At 37.2% G+C, this 22,886-nt stretch overlaps 1 protein-coding gene across 1 annotated transcript in view; it reads left to right on the top strand.

Moving 5' to 3' along the window:
* asic2 (acid-sensing (proton-gated) ion channel 2) overlaps positions 1–22,886 on the top strand; it is a 160,618-nt gene that overhangs the window by 115,373 nt on the left and 22,359 nt on the right. The window contains exons 2-3 of the mRNA XM_017458691.3: positions 1,774–1,924; positions 12,126–12,253. Coding sequence (XP_017314180.1) covers positions 1,774–1,924; positions 12,126–12,253 — 279 coding nt within the window. The remainder of the gene's footprint in view (positions 1–1,773; positions 1,925–12,125; positions 12,254–22,886) is intronic.

Genomic DNA, 22,886 nt, shown 5'->3' with positions numbered 1-22,886 from the left:
CTCTCGTATAATTTTTAATGGTTATAATGGGAATTGTATTGGTTTTAATGTAAACTGTAATGGTCCCTGTGGGTCTCTATTGGTAATCTGTTACCTTCTTTTGCTTTATGTCTTTATGTCTAGTGGATACCATTATGTCCTTAGAACATCCTACTATGTAATGGAAACCATTTGGTAATTGTTTTAATGGTTTTTAATGGTATTTGTAGTGGAAACCATTACAATTTCTGTGATTGTTTGTATTGTTTTTTGTTTGTTTGTTTGTTCATTTTTCAGCAGGGATATGCTTCGTGTCACAATTTAGGTCATGTTCTAGCTAGGTAGCTTGCAGGCAATCATTATCAGCTAACAGCTTAAGTTACAATAGCTGCTTAATAGGAATTTAAGTATTTCAACAGAACATAAAAAAAGAAAACTTTTGATGAACCTCATTATTTTTCCATTTTGACTCCAGTTAACTCTTATTCACATTTCCACATTTCACTTCATGGGTGCGAAGACTGTTATCGAGTAAATGTCGAGTGTAAACCCTCCGAAAGTGTTTAATTTTCGCTTGGAATTCTAGACGGTTCAACTTTCACCTAGTTTACATCAAATATGCATTTTTTTTTTAGATTAATATTTAGGGTTCTGTTTTTCATTTTATCTCAAAACCATAACCCATCATTTCGACTAATATGTTTTTAAAGACAAATCTTACCCCTAGAATTGTATTCAATGTGATATGTATATAATTCAAAAACAATTGAAAAAAAAAAATTTCAAATTCATAGTCAAATAATTTTCCAGGCTTCCATGCTCTGAATTTCAGCAGCATTAAATTTACTCTAGAATAGTTTTGGGGTGGATTCAGTACCAGCTATTCAGTAAACATAAGAGAAAACATTTCACCATCTACTCAAACAATGTCTAAACTCAGTAGGGAACGGAGTGGTTTTTTTTATTCCTCTGGTAAGTGAATGCTAGTGACCGTGATGTCAACATCATACTGAATCTACTTGTCTGCCAGGCAACTGTGAAGAACTGATATGTAATGTGCTTGTGCTTGTCTCAACCTAGTGATTTGTCCATCTCTGACAGGCAATAGGGTTTTGTACAAGTGAAGCCAATTCTCTCAGGAGTTTCTTGCTGTGTTTCTGTTTTTGACTGTTTTCTTGTCCAGTTCGAAGAACAAACAATGTGGCCAGTCCACTATTAGTTTTCTAGCTTTTCTTCCAACTGTCTCCTGCTTTCTATACTCCATTACCTGTCCACAATCAACCACAAACCCCTGCCTCCCCAGGGCTTCTAATGACAAGAACAGAGAGAGAATGATTGGGAGAGCGAGAGAGAAGGAGAAAGGATGAGAAGGTGGCATGTTTGTCCTCATGCTCCATTACTTCCTAATGGGATGGAGTTGTCCTTATTCGGTCCGCCGTGTAAAGCCGAGGGCTGTAAAAGCACAGTCACCATTTCCTTGTCCTTAGTTCGAGACCATCGAATTCCCAAAGTAGAGTTCATTCTAGATCTGGGGGTACTGATGGAGAAAGCGTGACCCAGGGGCAGACTAGATTGCCTCTGCTCACTGCGATCCATTTGCAGCTTTTTGCATCATCACTGCTGTAAGCCTGCGTCTCTGCCTGTCCAGCAGCAGTGGAGCTAAATTTATCTCCTGCTGAACTTACTGATGGAATGATTTATTTTTTATAACATCTTTCAAACCTAAACTTTAATGCTGCCTAGTACTTAATGGACTGTCACACTCACGTTACTCTTTCTCCTCACTTTATGCAGGTTTTTACACGATATGGGAAGTGTTATATGTTCAACGCAGCTGAGGAGGGCAAGGCTTTGAGAACCACGATGAAAGGAGGGACTGGAAATGGCCTGGAGATTATGCTGGATATTCAGCAAGATGAGTACCTGCCTGTGTGGGGCGAGACAGGTACACACACGCACACACACAATAAATCTACATATTAAGCTATGCTAAATCGAACCCTTACCTTAACCTCAGCAACCAAAAGGAAACATTTTGTCTCTTTTGGCTTTTTCTGTGTGTTTGTTTGTTTAATTAAAGCTGCAGTTTTTGTAAGAAAGTGATGTTCCTTGTGGGTACCCGAAAGATGTCCCCACAAGGTCACAACTGTCAGGTATTCCTATCCTTGTGGGGACATTTGTTTCCAACCAAATTTTAAATCCATTTCCACATATACATATAATATTCACTTAATATTCACTTTTTCGATTCTTTACTGGTTTCACCTTTCATGAACTTCATTATACAATTCATTATCTATGAATCATAATATACAGTCCCCTCTGAAAGTATTGGAACTCCAAAGCCAATTATTTTGTTTTTGCTATACGCTGAAGATATTTGGGTTTGATATCAGATGAACATGAGACCAGATCAGAATTTCAGCATTCATGTCCTGATGGTTACAGCTAGATGTGTTGAACAACTTAAAACATGGTACCTTTTATTTTAACCCATCCATTTTTCTAATCATCAAAAATATTGGAACCTGTGACTGACAGGTGTTTCCGGTTACCCAGGTGTGTCATGTTGGCTTGATTTTTAAACAATTCATAATAATCCTTCCCATCTAATTGGGAGGTACTTCATCATGCAACACAATGACCCAAAACACACTGCCGACTCAACAAAGGACTTCATCGCGGGGGGAATTGGAACGTTTTAGACTGGCCAAGTCAATCACCAAACCTTAACCCAACAACAACTGTAAGAAACTGTGGGAAGTCTGTAAAAGCATCACAAAAGAAGCTTGGTGATGTTAATGGGTCAGACGCTTGATGCACTTCTTGCAAGCCAGGGATATGCAAACCAAATATTAAGTCTTCTTTACTTTCATTTACTTTAAGACTATCTGTTCCAATATTTTTGCGCACCTAAAAGTTGGGTGGTCTGCCACCAAAGTTGCCATTTTCTAAGATGTTTAACACATCTAGATGTAAATATCAGGAAATAAAAAGCTGAAATTCTGATTTATTGTCTCATGTTCATCTTTTGATCTCAAACCCAAATGCCTTTCAGAGCGGACTGTGATTACTCAAATTACTATTTGACATAGTATATATAAAACCAGCTGCACTGTATGTGTGTTATTTTAACCCCCACAGATTAGTGCTTGGAACTGTTTAGAAAATATTTCTGGCGGATTCAAACCCAAAATCCTTCCTTTGCCAGCTATGCCTCTGGGTGTTGGCCTTTAGTGTGATTCCCTGGTTGATTTTTTTTTTTTTTTTATGGGGGGGGGGGGTGACCAAGAACATGTATATTCTTAACAGAGTTAATCCCATCCAATATAATGTTATATCTTTTCGATATTTGGGATACAGATATATGTTTGTTTGTTTTTTTTAAACTTTACTCAGTATAATACATTCTATTACTTAATAGTTCATACATCTGAATAGTTCACGTTAGCCTTTCTTTTTCCTACAAACGTCCTATTCTCCTGTTAATCGATAGAAAAAAATAATGTATATGAAAATGAATAGCCTTAGATTACGGCCCTTTAAAGGCTCACAAAAAAATGCTGATGTGATCCAGACAGAATTTGAGTTTGACACCCCTGGTCCACATGCTGCACGATGTACACTGTGTAGACACGCCATTCTCTGTAATTTATCATAATTCGCTAGCATTACTGAAAAATTCAAACATATCCCATTCAAATAGACCGTTTTCTTGTTAATTTGTTGAATGTGATTTGAAACATTTTATATTTAAACACACACACACACACACACACACACACACACACACACACACACACACACACACAAAATAAATGCAGTTTTGTTAATCCTAATTTAACCTGCAAACTCCACCTCTCTGTTAAAACACACATTAGACTAATATGAACGTAATCCTCATAATTCCAGGCCTCTTAAGTTCTTATTTGTTCTTGCTGTAGTACATTAATAAAGCAGTCAAACGCTCTGTCAGTGTTTTCAGTGTGAGTTCTCTCCTGGGAGCATTACACAGAGTAAAGTGTGTCTTATTGCTTCACTGAGATTCACTCAGCCACTTCATTCCTCTTCCTATGGGATCATTTTGTGCTCTTCATAAAGACCTATGCTCTCACGCCTCTCAATAGTGATATACTATCTACCGTAATATCAGTAAAGACTCATTTTACACCATTTATTCACACTAAAGCACACAATTTATTAAATCTGACACATTTTATCATGACGAGCTCGACATCATAATGGCCCGTTTTTGTACGAAGTAGATTTTACCATAAAAATTTCAGTGTTTTATTAGTTTTGATGGATTTTCCAGTGCAGACACTTTACAGACGAGTCCATAGACCACCAACAAATTGTTAGGGGACTCATAAAGCAGCCTGTTAACTAGTTTTAAACAATTTATCAACGATCGTTGATGTTTAGTACATGTTCTATACACAATCTAAAGACTATCAGTGTTCCTTTCACTTTATTTGGATCGGACAGATCACAACCTCTGCTAAGACTTTTTCAGAAGTTGTCTGTTACATTCTCTCAGTCCATTGTGAAGAATCGCTCCTAGCTGATCATTACTGACATTACTAAGATTCACCAATGAGTGCACTCTATTTCAGTTCTGGCCCTGCTTGTTTAGTTATTGAGTTTGTTTTGCCCATTTGTTGATTGCTGAACCTTTGCCTGTTTATGACTTGGACTCCATCTTTACCCTTGGGATTTGTCTGCTTTTTCCATTTATATCAATAAACCTGCAATTGCACCTAAACCCCTATATAATAGTAATAAAAAGGTTTCATTGTGGTTTCTAATCAACTGTACATTATCATTTTATATAGTATAAGGCTTGTGAAATTAAAACACCATATATATATATATATATATATATATATATATATATATATATATATATATATATATATATAGATAGATAGATAGATAGATAGATAGATAGAAAGATAGATTGATAGATATAGATATTGTAATCTCTTACACATGGAACGATGCAGTTACTTATTTTAAGACGAAGTCTTGCTGAGGAAGCTGTTATATAAATCAAATATAATAGGAGTTAATTCATTAGGTAAAAGAGAATTTTATAATTCAGGATGTTATAATTGGAAAAGTAATTCCCGTGGTAGTAATATCAACTGCTGTTCATAAAATTCACAATACACCCACGATGAATTGTTTAAAAATGAATAAAACTGAGCAAGCGTAACAGAATAAATGCTAAAAAAAAAATATAAATAAATAAACATTTAGACACATGGTTGGAAGCAAAAAAGGAAAGATAAATAAAAGTAAAGTCAAAACATTAAGCAATAAATCTCACTCTTGGGTGCAAGCCAAATGAGCATGGATTTCCTTTTTAGTCTGGTTCCTCTCAAGGTTTCTTCTTAATGTTATCTCAGGGAGTGTTTCCTTGTCACGGTCACCTCTGGTTTTCCCAACCGGGATCAAATTGGACAAACATCTGGATTTCTGTAAAGCTCTATATACATTGCAATGTTCTGCATGAAGGAGTTGTTCAAGATCTTCTCTGTGCATTGTCACATTTGTTAGTCATTACAGGAAGAAGCTCAGGGCTGTTGTTCTTTCCAGAGGAGGCTTCGACAAGTATTATTTGTGTGGGTGTTGACAATTTGGAATCCACTGTTTGCAGAAAAAAAAAAAAAAAACATGCACTACTTGTGAAAATGTTTTAAAATGCCCCGAAATTCACTCACCTCATGTGGTATTCTTTTTGTTTTATATTTATTTTCATTAAGGGAGCCAATAGAGTGTGCAGAGACAGCTCTCCTACGTGTCTGTTACGAGTGTGTGGGGAATATAAGTGAACACATTGAGCCGTGTTGATCCCCTCTGCTTCCTCAACGTTATCTACCCAAGCCACCAGGCCGTCCTCCATCTCCCCTCCACCCCACACCTCACCTCCCTCCCAATCATCCCATCTTATTCTAGGAGAGAGTGAAAGAGAGAGAGAGAGAGACGGAGATGGATGGGTACAAGAAAAAATTGGAAATGCAAGTTGCAAAGAAGAAGTGTGTGCATGCATATGCAATGCCTCCAATGTGTTGCAGTGGCCAGAAAAAGTTTTGGCTTGAGGTTCAGCGGAGGTAAGGTGGGTGGAACTCAACAAACTCTGTGGACTTGTTTATTAACGTACGAGGTTGACTTTTGCTTGCTGTTGCAAAAGAAATCTTTGATTTCATCCACACATATTGTGAGTGTTATGAAAGAATACAGATGAAACTCCCGTCCATTCCAAAAGAGCAATATAAAGTGTTTTCACTATTTTATTTCGTTGTTTTTTATTTTGTCTTCTGATTCTTCTTGGTTGGTAGATTTGGTAGTAGAGTCTACTTTTTTAACAATCTCTATTCAAATTCTTCATTCTGATTGGTCAGAAGATGCTGATTATTTTCCAGAACAGCAAGTCTGACAGAAGTTCTGCTTGCAAGACAAATCACAGTTTTATGTTACTGAACTCATTCTAATACTTTATTGTTTCAGTGGTTTCACTGACTGCGTTTACATGGACAGCAGTAATCTAATTATTGACCTTATTCTGAATAAGACAATATCCTGATTAAGGTGTTTACATGAGTCACTTTTAGAATACTCCTTTCATGTTTCCTGTTTTACATGTCATAGAACATAGAGAGATTAACGGTACACGTCATTACGTCACCGCGCCACGCCGTCCGACGTTCCCTCCGGAATTTCACGTATCGACATACAGTTGGTCTTCGTTATGGTACCGTATACAGTTTTGGGTGTTTTTATTTAAATTTTTACGAACGCTTCAAGTGCAGTTAATCATTTGTCGTGCTGTACGTGCAAATAGACGACTGCTTGAGGCCGTGGGCTGCGTCCCAAACCGCATACTTACCTACTGTATTGTAGCTGAGATACATGTATTTCTCCTACTATATAGCAGGTAAGTACGCGGTTTGGGACGCAGCCGTGCTCTCTTGTTTGCCGTCAAACTGTTGAGCACTGCCGTGTGTGATCGTGTCCTGTCTCACAATGCGGTGAAAACTCTCACACGATGTTAATAGTGTGATTAAGGTGTGTACATGTCTGTAACGCACATCGATAATGCGACTATAACAGGAATACTCCACACGTCTTAATTCCATTTGTGCTTACTTCGAGTGTGACTTTAATCGGATTAAGGTCATCGATAATCGCTGTTTACATGCTAGTTTCTTAACTATCGTCTTAATCGGGTTCATATCAGATTATTGTTGTCCATGTAAACGTACTGAATGTGGTGAAGTTTTCTGTAAGGAGATGTTATTTACACAATAAAAATAATAAACTACAAAAAATTGTTGGCAAATCACTGTGATATAAGAATAACACACTTTGGGGTGTGCTGTTATTAGAAACGAATCAACTCCGGACTGTTAACAATAACCTCGCTTCATGTCCTGCTGCATCACAGCACCCTGTCGTTGATTATTTTCCTATAACAGCACATCCCATGATGTTTCATTCCTCTCCTCTCTTCTCCTTTGCTCTCGTCTCCTCTTGTCTTATCTACTATATTCTTCTCCTCTCAATTTTTCTCTGCCCCTTTCCCCTCGTATGGACTTTTTCTCACCTCACCTCATCTCACATCTTCTTCTCATCTCTGCACATTCCCTGTCCCCTTATCTCCTCTCATCTTTTCTTAATTGACAGTAAGATGGTTTGCCCTTCTGAGCTATGTAAAAAGGTGCATATCCTCCACAGTGATTAAGTTGTGGTTGCAGCTGCAGGAATATACTTGACCTTGCTCTCTTCTTCACAGCCACAAAAAAAATGACTCTGTACACTCAGCACTGCAACAGACTGAACCTATAGGGGGCTTCAAAATACATGTTCCAGTTCATCAACCTCTGGCCCTTACTGCTTCTCTTGGTGTTTATACTCTTATTATTTATGGGGTTTGTGCGTGTGTGTTTGGGGGGTAGGGGGTGCTGTGGGGGTGGGGGTTGTGCGTGTGGGTGTATGTGTGCTTTCTGTGTTTTGTTTTTTTCCCCCCCATTGTTTCTCATGTTTCCTGTACTCTTGTTAACTCCAGGTTGTTTTCGGTCTGCTAAGCAAACAATGCTTTTGCTCTCTCCACACATTTGAGAGAAGATGGGGTCACACCCACACAGATTGTTTAGAGGCTGAACCGATGAAACACACCAGAGTTTGGGGGAGGGGGGGGGGGATCTGTGAGAATGAGCAGCTCACGGAAATGTAAAACAGGCTGAGAGAAGGAAAAAGCAGACTAACCAAAAGAGAGAAACTTTCCATCAAAGTTCTTCATCATTTTTATTCCTCTCTCTCGTTCTCTCTCTCGTTCTCTCTCTCTCTCTCTCTCTCTCTCTCTCTCTCTCTCTCAAATTCTGATTATATGTATGCATTAATTACATAAACTACGGTAGTATTATGATTCTATTTCTCTTATGTTATGTTATGCTTTAATCCCTGTTTACGTATGCAAAAAAAAAGCATTTGTTAGCTGACTGTCACTAATGTGTTTGCTTAGGACAGTCAGTTCAGTTACAGCCTGACAGTGTGATTAATATAGATTGTGTGTGTGTGTGTGTGTGTGTGTGTCTGTGTGCACATGTTAGTATTTGGTTTGTGTGGCTCTCTCTCTGTCTGTGCCGCAGCCTAATGCAGCTCATGACACAGCTTGAGAAATAATATAAGGTGGCAGTTTCCCAGAAAGGGAAGATATGACAGCACTCAAAGCTAAAGGCGAGAGAAGGCTGAAATGTCAGAGAGAGAGAGAGCGAGAGGGATGAAGAAGACACTGCGGGGTTGGAGATGGTGTTAATGCCAGTCGTGATCAGCATTGGGAGCTGTTAGAGCTGCACGACATGAACCAGCCTTTAGTCATGAGGCAACGTCAGTGGGATCTGAAGAACCAAATCCCACAACGCTGACTAGATACAAAACCAGGGTCCCTGGTTTAACCAGAGACTTAATTGGATTTTTTTTTACCAATTGATTTGCATATGTTTAGTTTTTAAAGGTGTAAAATATTGTACAATTGTGAGCCAAATGTTGATTTAAACAAAAGCAATTTTCAGATTGTTGGTTGGTTGGTTGGTTGCATCAGAATTCCTTTAAGTGTTTCACAACAATGGCGATGAATACTTAAGCATTCACAACTGAATATTTTTTGTTTGTAAATAATTTTGCGATATTAATAATAATCGATTAATATTCAACTATATTGCTTTTTCACCTCCACTTTAATATTATAAACTATTTTGGGAAGATTCATGACAATCCCAATTAAGACCATTTACTTCCAGGTGGCTACACTATAATATGTGGAAAGGTTCAAGGGGGCTGAATACTTACGCACTGTATTAAAGTTGCAGTTTGCAACATTCTAATGCTTCTAGAGTACAACATATCATTTCAAAGTTATCTTAAAATGCTTTCAGTTTTCTGTATATATATATATATATATATATATATATATATATATATATATGTATATATATATATATATATATATATATGTATGTGTGTGTGTGTGTGTGTGTGTGTATGTATATATATATATATATATATATATATATATATATATATATATATATATATGTATGTGTGTGTGTGTGTATATATGTGTGTGTGTGTGTGTGTGTGTGTGTGTGTGTATATATATATATATATATATATATATATATATATATATATATATATATATATATATATATATATATAAAATCACCCAGAATAGGACAGGTTCCCTTTAGAGACTAGTTCCTCTCAAGGTTTCTTCCTCAGGTCATCTCAGGAAATCTTTGCTTACCATCATTGCCTCTAGCGTGATCTCCTCATTAGTCTTCTAAATCAGACAGTAAGATATACATCCTTAATGATGTCCGCACACTAATGCATTCCCTTATTTATTGGCCCAAGTGTGTAAAAGATCAGATCATGTTACATTTACATCATTGCTCTGGACACTGATTGTTTCTGGACACTGTTTCTGTTGGGAACCTTTGAGGACATGTTCTCCTGCCACAGCCTCTCAAAAGATGCCTGCTGACTCAGTAAATCTTGTGTACATCAGAAGCTTTTGAGAGTGTAAAAGATGGTGTCCAGTTGATGTTCTGACTCTAGCCTCAAAGATCTTGCTTCATAAATAATTACTCTGCAACCTAATAGTGTTTTAACATGCCCTTGCTGACTCGATCTCACCATTTATCCTTGCTGCCATTTTAGGGATGTTTTAGCATTTTATTGACTCAACTGTGTCCCTGGAGGTCTTGTTATGTGGCCATTAGAGGGTTGTGGGATCAACTCAAAATAACTATAAAACAGCCAACAAAGCTGTTTGTACGTATAAACAGGAGCGAGTTTAAAAAAAAAAAAAAAAAAAAAAAAAACATTTCTAACAACAAACTTCATTACTTTGTTCTGCTGGCTACTTAGCAAACTGATATGACTTTGTCCAACTCTTCAAATTGTCAAGGAAATGACTAGCTCCATTGTTTTTGCTGCTCAGGTCAAGTGTGCACCTAACCATCTGCTTCTCGTCAAGTGCTTTAAAGTGCCTCTGAAATCAAAAAAGGGTGTTTCAGAGCTATCCGTATGTGTAGTTAGTTTTGGAGATTCATTTTTAATCTTATAAGTTTCTTAAGCATTTTTGATGACTCATGCCCATACTATTCTCTAGAATATACAGCAAACAAAATATGGCCAAAAGTTTATAGACTATCTATATCGGTTTTTTTGTACATCCCATTCCAAATTTATCCCCGCATTTGTTTTTATAATAACTTCCACTCTTCTTTCAAGAAGATTTTGGAGTGTTGCTGTGGGATTTGCTCATTCAGCCACAAGAGCTTTAGAGAGGTCAGGCACTGATACCTGGTGTGCAGTTGGCGTTCCAGTTCATCCCAAAGGTGTTCATTGTGGTTCAGGTCAGGGCTGAGGTCACATTGGAAACACACTATTGTATAGAATGTCTTTGTAGCATTACAATTTCCCTTCACTGGAATTAAGAGGGTCACACCTGCTCCAGCATGATATTGCCTCTTGCACAAATTGCAGTCCATGGAGAAACGGTTTGCCAAAGTTGGAGTAGAAGAACTCACGAGTCCTTACCTCAACCCCAGTGAACACTTTTGATATGAACCGTAATGTCGAAAGCACCACAGGCCTCCTCACCTGACATCAGTGATGCTCTTGTGGATGAATGAACACAAATCATCACAGCCACACTCCAAAATCTAGTGCAAAGCCCTCTCAGAAGGTTATTATAAGAACAAAGAGTAAATCTGGAATGGATTGCTCATCAAGCCCATGGGTGTGTTTGGTCAGGTGCCGCATTCCTTTGGCCATATAGTGTATTTAAGAACATTTAATTTTGTAAGGAAATCATATGAAATGGACTCATTGATTTTTCTCTTTCTTTCCATATGATGTTCTTCACACATAAACGGCTTTATCTGTGATAAGTTCCATAGCATGGTCTCTGCGTCTCAATTCTGTAGGTCTTAATTCTGTGTCACGATGCACTGGAACAAACTTGTTTTCTATTCTTGGAATGTGTTGTTTTGAGCATTCCTAATCACCCCGCCTTTCACCCTCACTCTGTCTCTCGGTTCTTCTTCTTCTCTTATTATCTGATAGACTAGACGTCTTTAGTTCTTATATCACTCGAACCTACGTAATAGATGTTTTCGTTTTATCTGTGACCTGTTCCAATTGACATTTATCATTCTTTATCAGTATTTCTGTGTGTATACATGCTATGCCTTCTGTATCATTACACTAAGAAGCTTTCACTGAAAGATGGAGTCGGTGTGACTTCTTCCTGGGCCCAGACGAGAAGAAATCAGCCAGAAGAGGGTTCAAATTTTGGTTCTGACTGGTATCAGACAAAGAACTTAACAATCTGTGATAAATATATTGTTTCTAGAGAAGGGGTGTCCAATCAGAACACTCCTGAGCCTATTGCTCAACTGATTAAACAGGTGGAATCAGGTGTGGTGCCTATTTGATTGGAATAAAAACCTGCACCCAAAACGACCCTTTGCAGATAAGATTGGACACCCCTCTTCGAGAGGTTACGTGTAATTATAGTGTAGAGTTATTCATCTCTTTTCCCTCTTTGTCTGTCATTTTTCTTTGTATAGAGGAGACGGCTTTTGAGGCAGGCGTGAGGGTGCAGATCCACAGTCAAGCCGAGCCTCCGTTCGTACACGAGCTGGGCTTTGGTGTGGCTCCAGGGTTTCAAACTTTCGTAGCCACTCAGGAACAGCGGGTGAGTGACAAAAGTCCATCTTCTCCCATCTTTTGCTTCATCCATTCTTCAGCACATCAGCTCTCATATTAAATTGGTTGTCCTTGCTGTTGTGTATTCGTATGGTTCTTTTGGAGTGTTTCTGTGTGATTAGGTTTCCACTTGGCCCAGTTGTTTAAGTGTAGCATTGAATAAACTTTTCTGCAATATAAGTGTGTCTGATGAGACTGAGTCTTCTTGTGTGCACAGCAATCTCATTCTGTGCCATGCTTCTTTCATCATTCATCTCACCAGTGTTGAGACTTTTAAGTGATTATGTCCTTCATTTTGTTTAGTTTTTCCTTCGGTTTCTCTCCAGACTCTTTGTGGGTTTTATGGACTCTGTCTATGACCTTGCACTTAGCTGGCTCAATGCCAGACTTTTACTGTCAGCTGCTCTGCCTGGCCAAAAAGAGCTAAACGTTTTAGACCCATGGCATTGTTCAACACTTTCCACACTAATGACTAATTTCACCCCATCATGTCTAATGGTTGCCCGCTAATATCTCATGCTGATCAGGGCCAATGATCATCGTAAAGTATTTAACAATTCCTGCAGTTTAACCTTGTAATGTCAGTATGTTATGGGCTGTTTATTTTTCCTGCCTCATTTTACTAATGATCTTTATTGTGGACATTTGACTGCTTCACGTATTAAACTGTCTTGCTACTTATTATGTACAAAGCTCTAATGAAACTTGTTGTGCTACTAAAGCAACATCTACTGAAAATTGCTGTAGTAAAATCTGGCTTACCAATATATAACCCTAGCAGCAGCCTACAATGCAATAAACTGTAATAAATAAATAAATAGATAAATAAATAAATAAATAAATAAAAAATGTTTTGGTATCTCACCAGGGGCATAGAATTTGGGTCTAAAGTGTGGTAGATTCACTATGCAAAGCAAATATGAATTTACTAGTTAAGTGGTGGTGAGGTGGCAGGTGAGTCAGTGTTAGGGAGGTGGTTCAGTGGTAAAGAGGTAATGCTGTGATTCAGTGGTGGGGAGGTGGTTTTGTGGTATTTAGATGTGGTAGTAATGTGGCTAATTAGTAATGAGGTGGTTGAGTACTGATGAAGTAGTTCAACGGCAAAGAGGTGGATCAATGGTGATGGGGTAGTTAAATGGTGGTTCAGTGGTGTTGAGGTGGATCAGTGGTGGGGGATGTTTCAGTGCTGGTGAGGTGATTGAATGGTGATTAGGTAATTCCATGATGGTGATGTGGGTCAGTAGTGGTAAGCTGGTTTAGTAATAGAGGATGGTTCAGTGGTGGTGAGGTGGGTAAGTGGTTTGAGGTAGTTCAGTGGTGGTGAGGTGCTTCAGTGGTGATGCAGATGTTTAATGGTGGTGAGATGGTTCAGTGGTGGTGAAGTGGTTCAGTGGTGATAAAGTAGTTCAGGGGTGGTGAGATGGTTTAGTGGTGATGAGGTAGTTCCATGAGGGTGATTTGGGTCAGTAGTGGTGAGGTGGTTTAGTAATAGTGAGATGGTTCGGTGGTGGTGAGGTGGGTCACTGGTTTGAGGAAGGTCAGTGGTGGTGAAGTGGTTCAGTGGTGATAAAGTAGTTTAGGGGTGGTGAGATGGTTTAGTGGTGATGAGGTAGATCCATGATGGTGATGTGGGTCAGTAGTGGTAAGCTGGTTTAGTAATAGAGGATGGTTCAGTGGTGGTGAGGTGGGTAAGTGGTTTGAGGTAGTTCAGTGGTGGTGAGGTGCTTCAGTGGTGATGCAGATGTTTAAAGGTGGTGAGATGGTTCAGTGGTGGTGAAGTGGTTCAGTGGTGATAAAGTAGTTCAGGGGTGGTGAGATGGTGTAGTGTTGTTGAGGTAGATCCATGATGGTGATTGGGGTCAGTGGTAGTGAAATGGTTTAGTAACAGTGAGATGGTTCAGTGGTGGTGAGGTGGGTTACTGGTTTGAGGAAGTTCAATGGTGATGTAGAAGTTAAATGCTTATGAGATGGCTCTGTAGTGGTCAGGTGGTTCAAATGTGATAAGTGGTGGTGGTGAGGTGGTTCAGTAATGTTGAGGGAGTTCAGTAGTGATGAGGTGGTTGAGTGCTGCTGAGGAAGTTAATTGGTGGTGATGGGTCAGTGGTTTGGTTTTCATTTGGTTCTCTCTCTCTCATTGTATCTTGTGTCTTATCTCACAAACAAATGACCTTGTCTTGCTAAGATAAGGACTAAATTCTGAACAATTGTTAAAGGGTGACTACAATTGCTTTGCAAATCTGAGAAGATACAAGAACCTCCCTGTAACCTTTTAAAAAATCTTTATTTTTCTAGTCTCTGCATGGAAGATCCACTAGGGGTAGGGATGTTAAAATAAATAAATAAATAAATAAATTGTGTGCATTAATAATTCCTATGTTACATAAAGTTTTTTTTTTTCCCTTCAGTCTGAAAAAGTAATTGAATCACACTCGAGGTGCTGATGAAACCTTCAGTAATGTGAAGTTGTGATTTTTATGGCACTAGAATTATCATTGTTGGTCCAATGCTTCTTGTGACAAGCTAAATTTTTCCAGATTAGTTAAGGTCTTTTTTTTTTTTTTTTTTTTTTTTTTTTAAATATGTATATATTGATTAATGTTGCTGTATACGTATTTCAGATGTGAAATAATTAACAGGCATGTATTTGTATAATAACAATAGACCCTGGCAGAAATGATGATGAGCTCATAATGTGATCAAATTGGTGGTGCAATAATCACATTTCCTATTCATTCTTGTTTTAGAGCCTATGTAGCAGTTTTTGTCCGTCAGATACAGAATGCTCAACATTCCAAAGATTGCAAAGAAGGGTGTGCAATTACAGGATACCAAATGTGACACATTAATTAGATATATTGTATAGCAAGAGAAAGCCATCTGTAAACCAGAGCATAGGGAGGTAAGGCTGATAGTCATATGTTTTTTTTTTCTTCTGCTTTTAATTATTATTTAACTGTTCTCCAACCAGAAAGGTCAATTGCCAACCAATTATCATTAGCAGTGATGGCATAGCTAGAGGGAGGAATGAGTCATGGATGCAGCCTTGCTTAAAACCCACACTGACAGAATGAGGGAGGGAGAGTGGGTAGGAGAACAAATGAAAGAGGGGAATTGAATGCGCTCTCTGGGTCTTTAGTGATGAGGAATGAAGCCAATATTTATTTGGATGGAGAGGTGCAACTACAGACAAAATAAAACATTGTAAGAATCGCATTATAGTCTGGTTAAACATGTGATATGATTTGGTACCACTTTCCCTAACTAACATTATTTACAACATTATAAACATTGAACTTTGGCATGAATAAACTTACACATTACATAAAATTAATGTGTTTAAAATAATGTTCGTATTAAAGTAATGAAATAATGAAAACTTTCATTCACCAATGTTTAGTCATCAATGACTATAATAAACCCATGTGAAGTAAGATAACTAATAAACTCCAGCCTAGTGCTCATTGGGAATTGCAATGGCATAAACATGAACTAATCCTGGTGTTCCTTATGGAGTTAACATTTAAACAAACAGCAGTTAAGTGCTAATTATGTTGGGTCATCTTCAAAGTTGGTGACAAGTCAGAAACTTAAAGATATTTACTCTCGGTTCTCGATTCAGAGTTACGTTTTGACCCGAATACAGTTCATGCCTTTGAGGTTGCCATGTTTTCTTCTTGGGTAGCACTCTCTTTCTTGGTAAGAGTTTTTCAGCAGCACTTGAAGAAAAGAAAAATAAGTGTTGTCAAATGCAATAAGATTCTAGCATAAAAATCAAAAGACAATAAAAAAAAATACAATTTAGAATAATGTGGTGATGTAATAAGAAGAATTCAAATAAAAATCATGTACGTAGTTTTAGAGTTAAATTGTCATTCTGTGCATTTAACTCTGAACACAGCATTTTGTTATGAACCATTAGTCATGGTTTAATATTGCTAAGGATTACTGTTTGTTAAAGTTTAACTAATGTCTTAAATAATGTGAGTTAACGGAGTGTTCATTTAAAGCATTAGCTATTAACGTCACTTCGAGTGTTCGTGGATGAAGGTGAGAGAGGGGTGGTGGTGTGTTGACAGTGAATTTAATATGAGCTAATGAATTTTCTTTCAGGCTCCTTACACCGAAAGCAGAGTTTAAGACTTTAGTCTTCCAGCACCTTGGTGATGCCTTCTAATATGACTCTGGGTCTGAGTTTGTGAAATGTATGGAGGTCTGACAAAATGCATAAGATGTCACTGTGGCTGAAATCTGGAAAGCAGACAAAAATAATCCGAAGATCAGATTCCGATAAATGTTCTAGCCAGCAGTTCTTTACAGAACTGAGTGAATGAATCACAGATTATTTCCCATCAATATTAGAGTGATCAGAGATCAGTGGAGTAAAGAGACCATGATGAGCCTCATGTTTTTAAATTCTCAAGTGATTTTTATCTCAGTTGATGAGACAGAAATTCAGATGATGTGGATGATTTGAGAATGCATTTCTTATTGTAAACTTATAATTCTTACTCATTCTTTTTGGCAGTAATGTTGTTTTTCCATAAGCGGTAAATGTAGAGGTATGGGGGAGCACAGTGACTTAGTGATTCGCACGCTTGACTCGCACCCCGAGGGTTGGTGGTTCGATTCCTAAATTGTCACTAGTGTGGTACTTTTACTTTTGGGTGGTAGCTAGATGTTAAAACGCTAAAACTTCACTTCTCTTTGAGATACATGCAAACAAGAAACATATTTCGGTTGATGAAAGTCTGTCTTTTTCAGAACTATATCGTTATAGTCAGAATTTGAGCACGTGAAGTGTTTTCTCAGGGTTACGTATACTGTAAATAAGTTCACTCCCAACATATGGCTTCTGCCAAAATATTCAACATTAGAGCGTCACCCGCTAGAATGCATTATTGCCACAGAGTTATAAACCACTGTATAGTATGTGCATTATATAAGTAGTCTAAGGTTGTGTTTTTATGTTAGTGTGTATGCTGCTCCCATTTTTCAGTAACTGATTTCAACCTAAGCAGTATGAACAGGTTTGTATGGCATGACCATATTTCAAACCCATTAGTAGTCTATCCATTGAGGGCTTGAAGTCTATTTTTCCTGAATCTTCATTTCCTTTCATGCACTTTAGCTCTGATGAAAGGTACTTTACTAGTTAGAGACAGGCTGGAGTAGGCAAGATGCCTCTGCTACCGTGCCCTTGATTAGCCTGCCATTCTAACCTGCTGGTTACCAAGGCAATGGAACAGACATCCTTATTAAAAAAAAAAAAAAAAAAAAAGCCCCAGTCCTTTCATTCCAATGGTCATTAAATGTCATTTTATGCCGACAGGCCAAAATTATATATATATTGCCATTTACAAAATAAGATCACTTGGCTCTCCTTGGGAGCTGTCTGTTATTTAAATTGTGCTGTGAGTGTGGGAGAGCTTATTAGAAGTCATTACGAACCAAGTAGAAAATCAGTTATGGCTATGATAAAGAGCAGAAAAGATTGGGCAGTCATGCCATCTAACTTCTGATGGTAATATGGATAAAATATACTTTCAGCAAAAATGTCCAAAAAAAAATCATGAATAGATATACGGATTAAAGGAGGAAAGAAAGAGAAAACAACATAACATGCATTAATAAGATCTTAGGCCTCTATACGCCACCACAGCAGTTTGAATGCACCTTGGCGCAGATTCTGCAAGTCTCTAGATGTGTTCTGGAGGGATGAACACCTCCCCTCTACACTGTAAAAATGGATAAGTTCATCTAACTTAAAAAATTTGAGGAAACTAATTAAATCAAAATTTTTCAGTAGATAAATTTATTTCTTTAAGCCAAAAAACTTAAATATAAGAAGTTTGAGTTCAATTTTTGTCATATCTAAGTGTATTCAGCTTAAAGAAATTGATTTATCAACTTAAAAATTTTGAGGTAATTAGTTTCCTCAAATGTTTTGAGTTAAATGAACAATCCGGTTTGACACTGTAGATATTTCCTCAGTTGATGTTTTGATGGTGGTGGTAGAAAACGCTGTCTAACACATTGCTCCAAAATCTCCCATAGGTGTATAATTGGTATAACATATGAGTTACATCGTTTTCATGCTCATCAAACCAGCCCTGTTGCCCTAGAACAGGATAGAAATGTTTCATTATAGAATAAAGGTGATCAGTCAGAAGAACTTTCTATTGATTTGCAGTCACGCATCTCTCTTAAGGCACAAGTGGAGGCAAAACCTGCTTGGAAAAAAGGAAAAAAAATACCCCCATAGGATATAGAGCCAGTGTTTTTCTTTAATTTGTCACCTGCCTGCACCTTGTATGTCGTTCAAGCACATAACACATTAATAATTCCTCAAACACACACACACACACACACACACACACACACACACACAGGTTTTTCTGGGTTTTTTTATTTTTTCATCTTAATAAATATTTGATAATTCATTGATGCTTTGTTAGTGTTAGGTCATCTGGCTCAGCATGAAGTGGAAGCTTATCTGAAGGCTTAACAATCCTCATGCTGTGTGTGTGTGTGTGTGTGTGTGTGTGTGTGTGTGTGTGTGCGTGTGTGTGTGTGTGTGTGTGCGTGTGTGTGTGGAGTTGCTATATTGACCTTATCCTTCTGTAATGTGGCATAATTGAGTCATGAGACACAGTGAGTGGGTAGGTCAGTGTGAAGGATCAAAGGTTTTATTAAAACAGTGACTCAACAGTCTAAATATTACTGAAGCTGAGCTGAAACAGAAAGGATTGGCCTTCTTCTGTGAACTTCTAGAGGATGCAGGTTAGATTGTAGCGGATAGATTGAATTGTATTGTTTTGTAGGTTACATGGGTTACATGGTGCTTAAAAGACATATGTATCATTTATTACTGCAAACTTTATTACGTTCGATGGAAAGGGTCTAGGGGGCAGAGTGGCTGAGTGGTTAGCATGTTTGCCTCGCACTTTGGAGGCTTCCTCCGAGCACTCCGGTTTCCTCCTCCAGTCCAAAGACATGTATTTTAGGCTGATTGGCATTTCTAAATTGTCCGTAGTATTTTTATATGTGTGTGTGATTGTGTCCTGTGATGAGCTGGAACCCCGTCTAGGGTGTCCCCTGTTTTTTGTCCCGCGTTCCGTGGGAAATGCTCCAGGCTCCCTGTGACCTTGTATAGGATAAGCGTTATAGAAAATGCATGGAGAAGTAGTCTGTTTATTATTTTACTTATTAGATTATATAATTATTACTCAGTTGTAAGTTGAATTTTTATGCCTCTGCCACTAGATGAAGGAGGCGTTATGTTTTTCGGTTGTCCCCCAGTCCATCCATCTGTCAGTCTGAGATTCTCAAGAACAGATGGTTGAATGTTTGTAGGATTTATATAGAATTAACAGTATAACCAGAAGATGAACTGTTTACATTTTGGAATTGATTCAAACAGGTCAAGGTCACAGGAAGGTCAAACAACTGAATGGAATAGATTTGTTGGACTGCTTTGGTTTTTTTTTGTTTGTTTGTTTTTGTTTTTTTTTACTGGTTTATAGATTCTGTACTTTATTATTAGTTTGGATTAGCTTAGTCGAATTGTATTATGTATTGTTGGTTTGTAAATAAGGTTCGATCATTGTATTACAGGTTTGTATGCTAGCTATAAATACTAGACTATAAAATCAGTGTTTATTACTGATTTGTAGTTGCAGGAAGTTACTGTTTATATTGTGTTATTCATTACAGTTTTGTTGAAGTTAGATGGTATTTTGTGGCTATATACTGTATGTTACTGTATGTTACTTTTTCTAAGGTAAGGTGGTATTTAAAGTATACACTGGTTTGTAGTTTAGATTATGTATGTAGATAGTATGTGTGTAGATTTAATTCTGTTTTTAAGTGAGATATATAGTATGTATGTAGATTTAATACTGATTTTAAGTTAGATATGTGGTATGTGTGTAGATTTAATACTGTTCTTCAGTTAGATATCAAGTATGTATGTAGATTTAATACTGTTTTTAAGTTAGATATGTAGTACATATGTAGATTTAAACCAGTTTTTAAGTTGGATATTGTTAGATATTAAGGAATCTCAGATTATGCCTTTCAGATTATGCCTTTTTACTTCTATTAATTGTTAGGCAGGCATGATGTTACAGAGGGTCACAGACCAGAGTGCAGATTATCGACAGACAGATAATCACTCAATTATACTACAACGGTTCCAAATACACCACACCAGGGAAGAAAGAAACACACTTACCCTGGTCCGGAGTAATCCTACTTCTGACACCAAATTGTTAGATTTTAAGGAATCTCAGATTATATCTTTCAGATCTTCCGTCATGCCTTCCAGCCTTTTTTACTTCTATTAACTCTTAGTTCTGTGCTATGAGCGAGAAAGTGTGATTTACCACAGAGTGTTCGGGCGCGCCTGGAGGAGTCTAAATGAACACGCACTGACACATTGCTATTCACAGAGATTTCCGTTTATTTCATCTAGAACTGAAGTATTTATACACATAGATAACAGCATTGCGTAGGTGGGTTTGTTTCTACTTTTGCAGGTGCTAGACAGATTTAGACAAAACACACAGCACACTACGAAAATAAGTCTTTTCAAGATATAGAAAATACATGTGTCAGCTATAATAAAGGATGGCAGTTGATCAGCTTATTCAAAGAGGTAATAAAGTGAATACATTCATCATAGGTATTTGATTGCACAAAACACACAAACAGAAGCTATAACCCAGTATTCCCCATATCTAAGGTGTCTAAATAGCAGTTCATAATATAAAAGAGTACATGATATAAGAGAATTCCCATCAGATATGTAGTACGTTTGTAGATTTAATACTGTTTTTAAGTTAGATATGGAGTACGTATGTAGATCTAATACTGTTTTTATGTTAGATATGGAGTACGTATGTAGCTTTAATACTGTTTTTAAGTAGATGAATTATACTTTACTGTGTATGGTTAGCTGATGTTTAGGGAACGTGTTTTACTCTTTTGTTAGGCTAAATTGTCATTTATTCAGGTTTGTTAGTATCAAGGGTCCATTTGTTACTTGCTTTATTAGACTGTATAATTTATTACCTGGTCGCAGGTTAAATTGCATTATGTATTAGTTTATAAATTAGATGGTATGTAGAAGATACATTTCTTATCATTTTTACGTTAGATGGTATTTGAAGTATAGCTTAATTAATGGTTTGTATGTTAGATTGTACGATTTATTGTAGTTAGAATATATGCACATTTATTACCAGTGTACAAGCTACAGTATACTGTACAATGTGTTACTGTCTTGTAGGTTCGATTTTATAGAAAGAATGGATTTTGTTCCTGGACTGTATGCAACAAAAAAAATTATGCACGTCCTTCGTGCTTAAGAACACTTCTTACTGCATTTCTCATATATCAATTCGAAATGATATTTAAATGATTTTTAAATTTTCTCTACTTTTTAATCACTTTACAACAAACATGCATAATTTAAGTTCATATCATGGTTCTACATTCCTACCAAAGGTATGTGTTCCAACATCCTCTTTAAAAATTATATAAAAATTATTTTTGAAAGTAAATTGGCTTCGCTATAACCTCCAAGCTTTTGCAGTCTGCCGGCTAAAGCAGTTAGTATTGAGTCGAGCTAAATGTAATAATCTGTGCCTAAGTGGTCTTTTGAGTTTCTGCCCCATGACACAGACTTTCAGCTCTGATTGCTGTTTTTTTTCTTGTCATGCCTAGGCTAATAGGATAAGCCATAAGTTATGTCATCTTCCTCAGCTGACAGACATAGTTATGATTTAATCCCTGGCAGTGCCGGCAAAATTTAATTTCCCCTGCAGATATCATTTTCTGATAGGGATCGACTTGGATATTGGTTCTTTAATCTGGGTCTGGGAGGCACAGTTTCTTCTCTTCACACTCACATGATAAGGCATGCGGCATCATTATGTCATATGTCTACACTGTAGACTACACTGTAAACATCAGGCATGTTGAGCTACTGGGAAGTGGGAGTTGTTAGATAAATCAGAGAGACCATACTCCAGATTGGTTATTTTGATGAATGTTTCTTGAAAAAAAATACATTTTTTAAAAGTTCACTTGAAGGAAAACAAAACAAAAAAAAAAAGGGTAGAGTTTTTATAATCTATAAAGGACAAATTATTTACAGAGTGCAGCTTTCCAATGTCTGATACCTATAGCTATATGTAAGAAGCTGGATCTTACATACACAATTTACAGAGCTAGCATAAAGCTGTAGTAGATAAAGTTCAACTGCTGACATGCAGCTGAAAAGCAACACAATTAAGCATAACACTATATTATAAGAATGTATTCAATGATTATCATAGAGTTAGTTGGCAAAGTACATAAATCACTACGAAATACAAAATTCAATACAGAAGTATGTGTTCTTTATGTCTGGAGGCTTTCAGACTATTTTTAACCAGGAGTGCAGAATTTACTTGTACCTCTATGGGAAGTGGCTGAGAATGAGTTTGCTTTTGAAATGCACTTAGTGGAGAGAAGGCTTTGAGTGACATCGAGTGCTCAGATCACAGCTCAGGAAGAAAGCAAGAAAAACGAGCATAAAGGACAAAGTGTTGGTGAAATAGTTTGTTTTATTAGTGAGT

The sequence above is a fragment of the Ictalurus punctatus genome, chromosome 2 (genome assembly GCF_001660625.3).
Source record: "Ictalurus punctatus breed USDA103 chromosome 2, Coco_2.0, whole genome shotgun sequence".
In the NCBI taxonomy this organism is placed as follows: Eukaryota; Metazoa; Chordata; class Actinopteri; order Siluriformes; family Ictaluridae; genus Ictalurus; species Ictalurus punctatus.
This window is presented reverse-complemented; position numbering and strand designations above follow the sequence as displayed.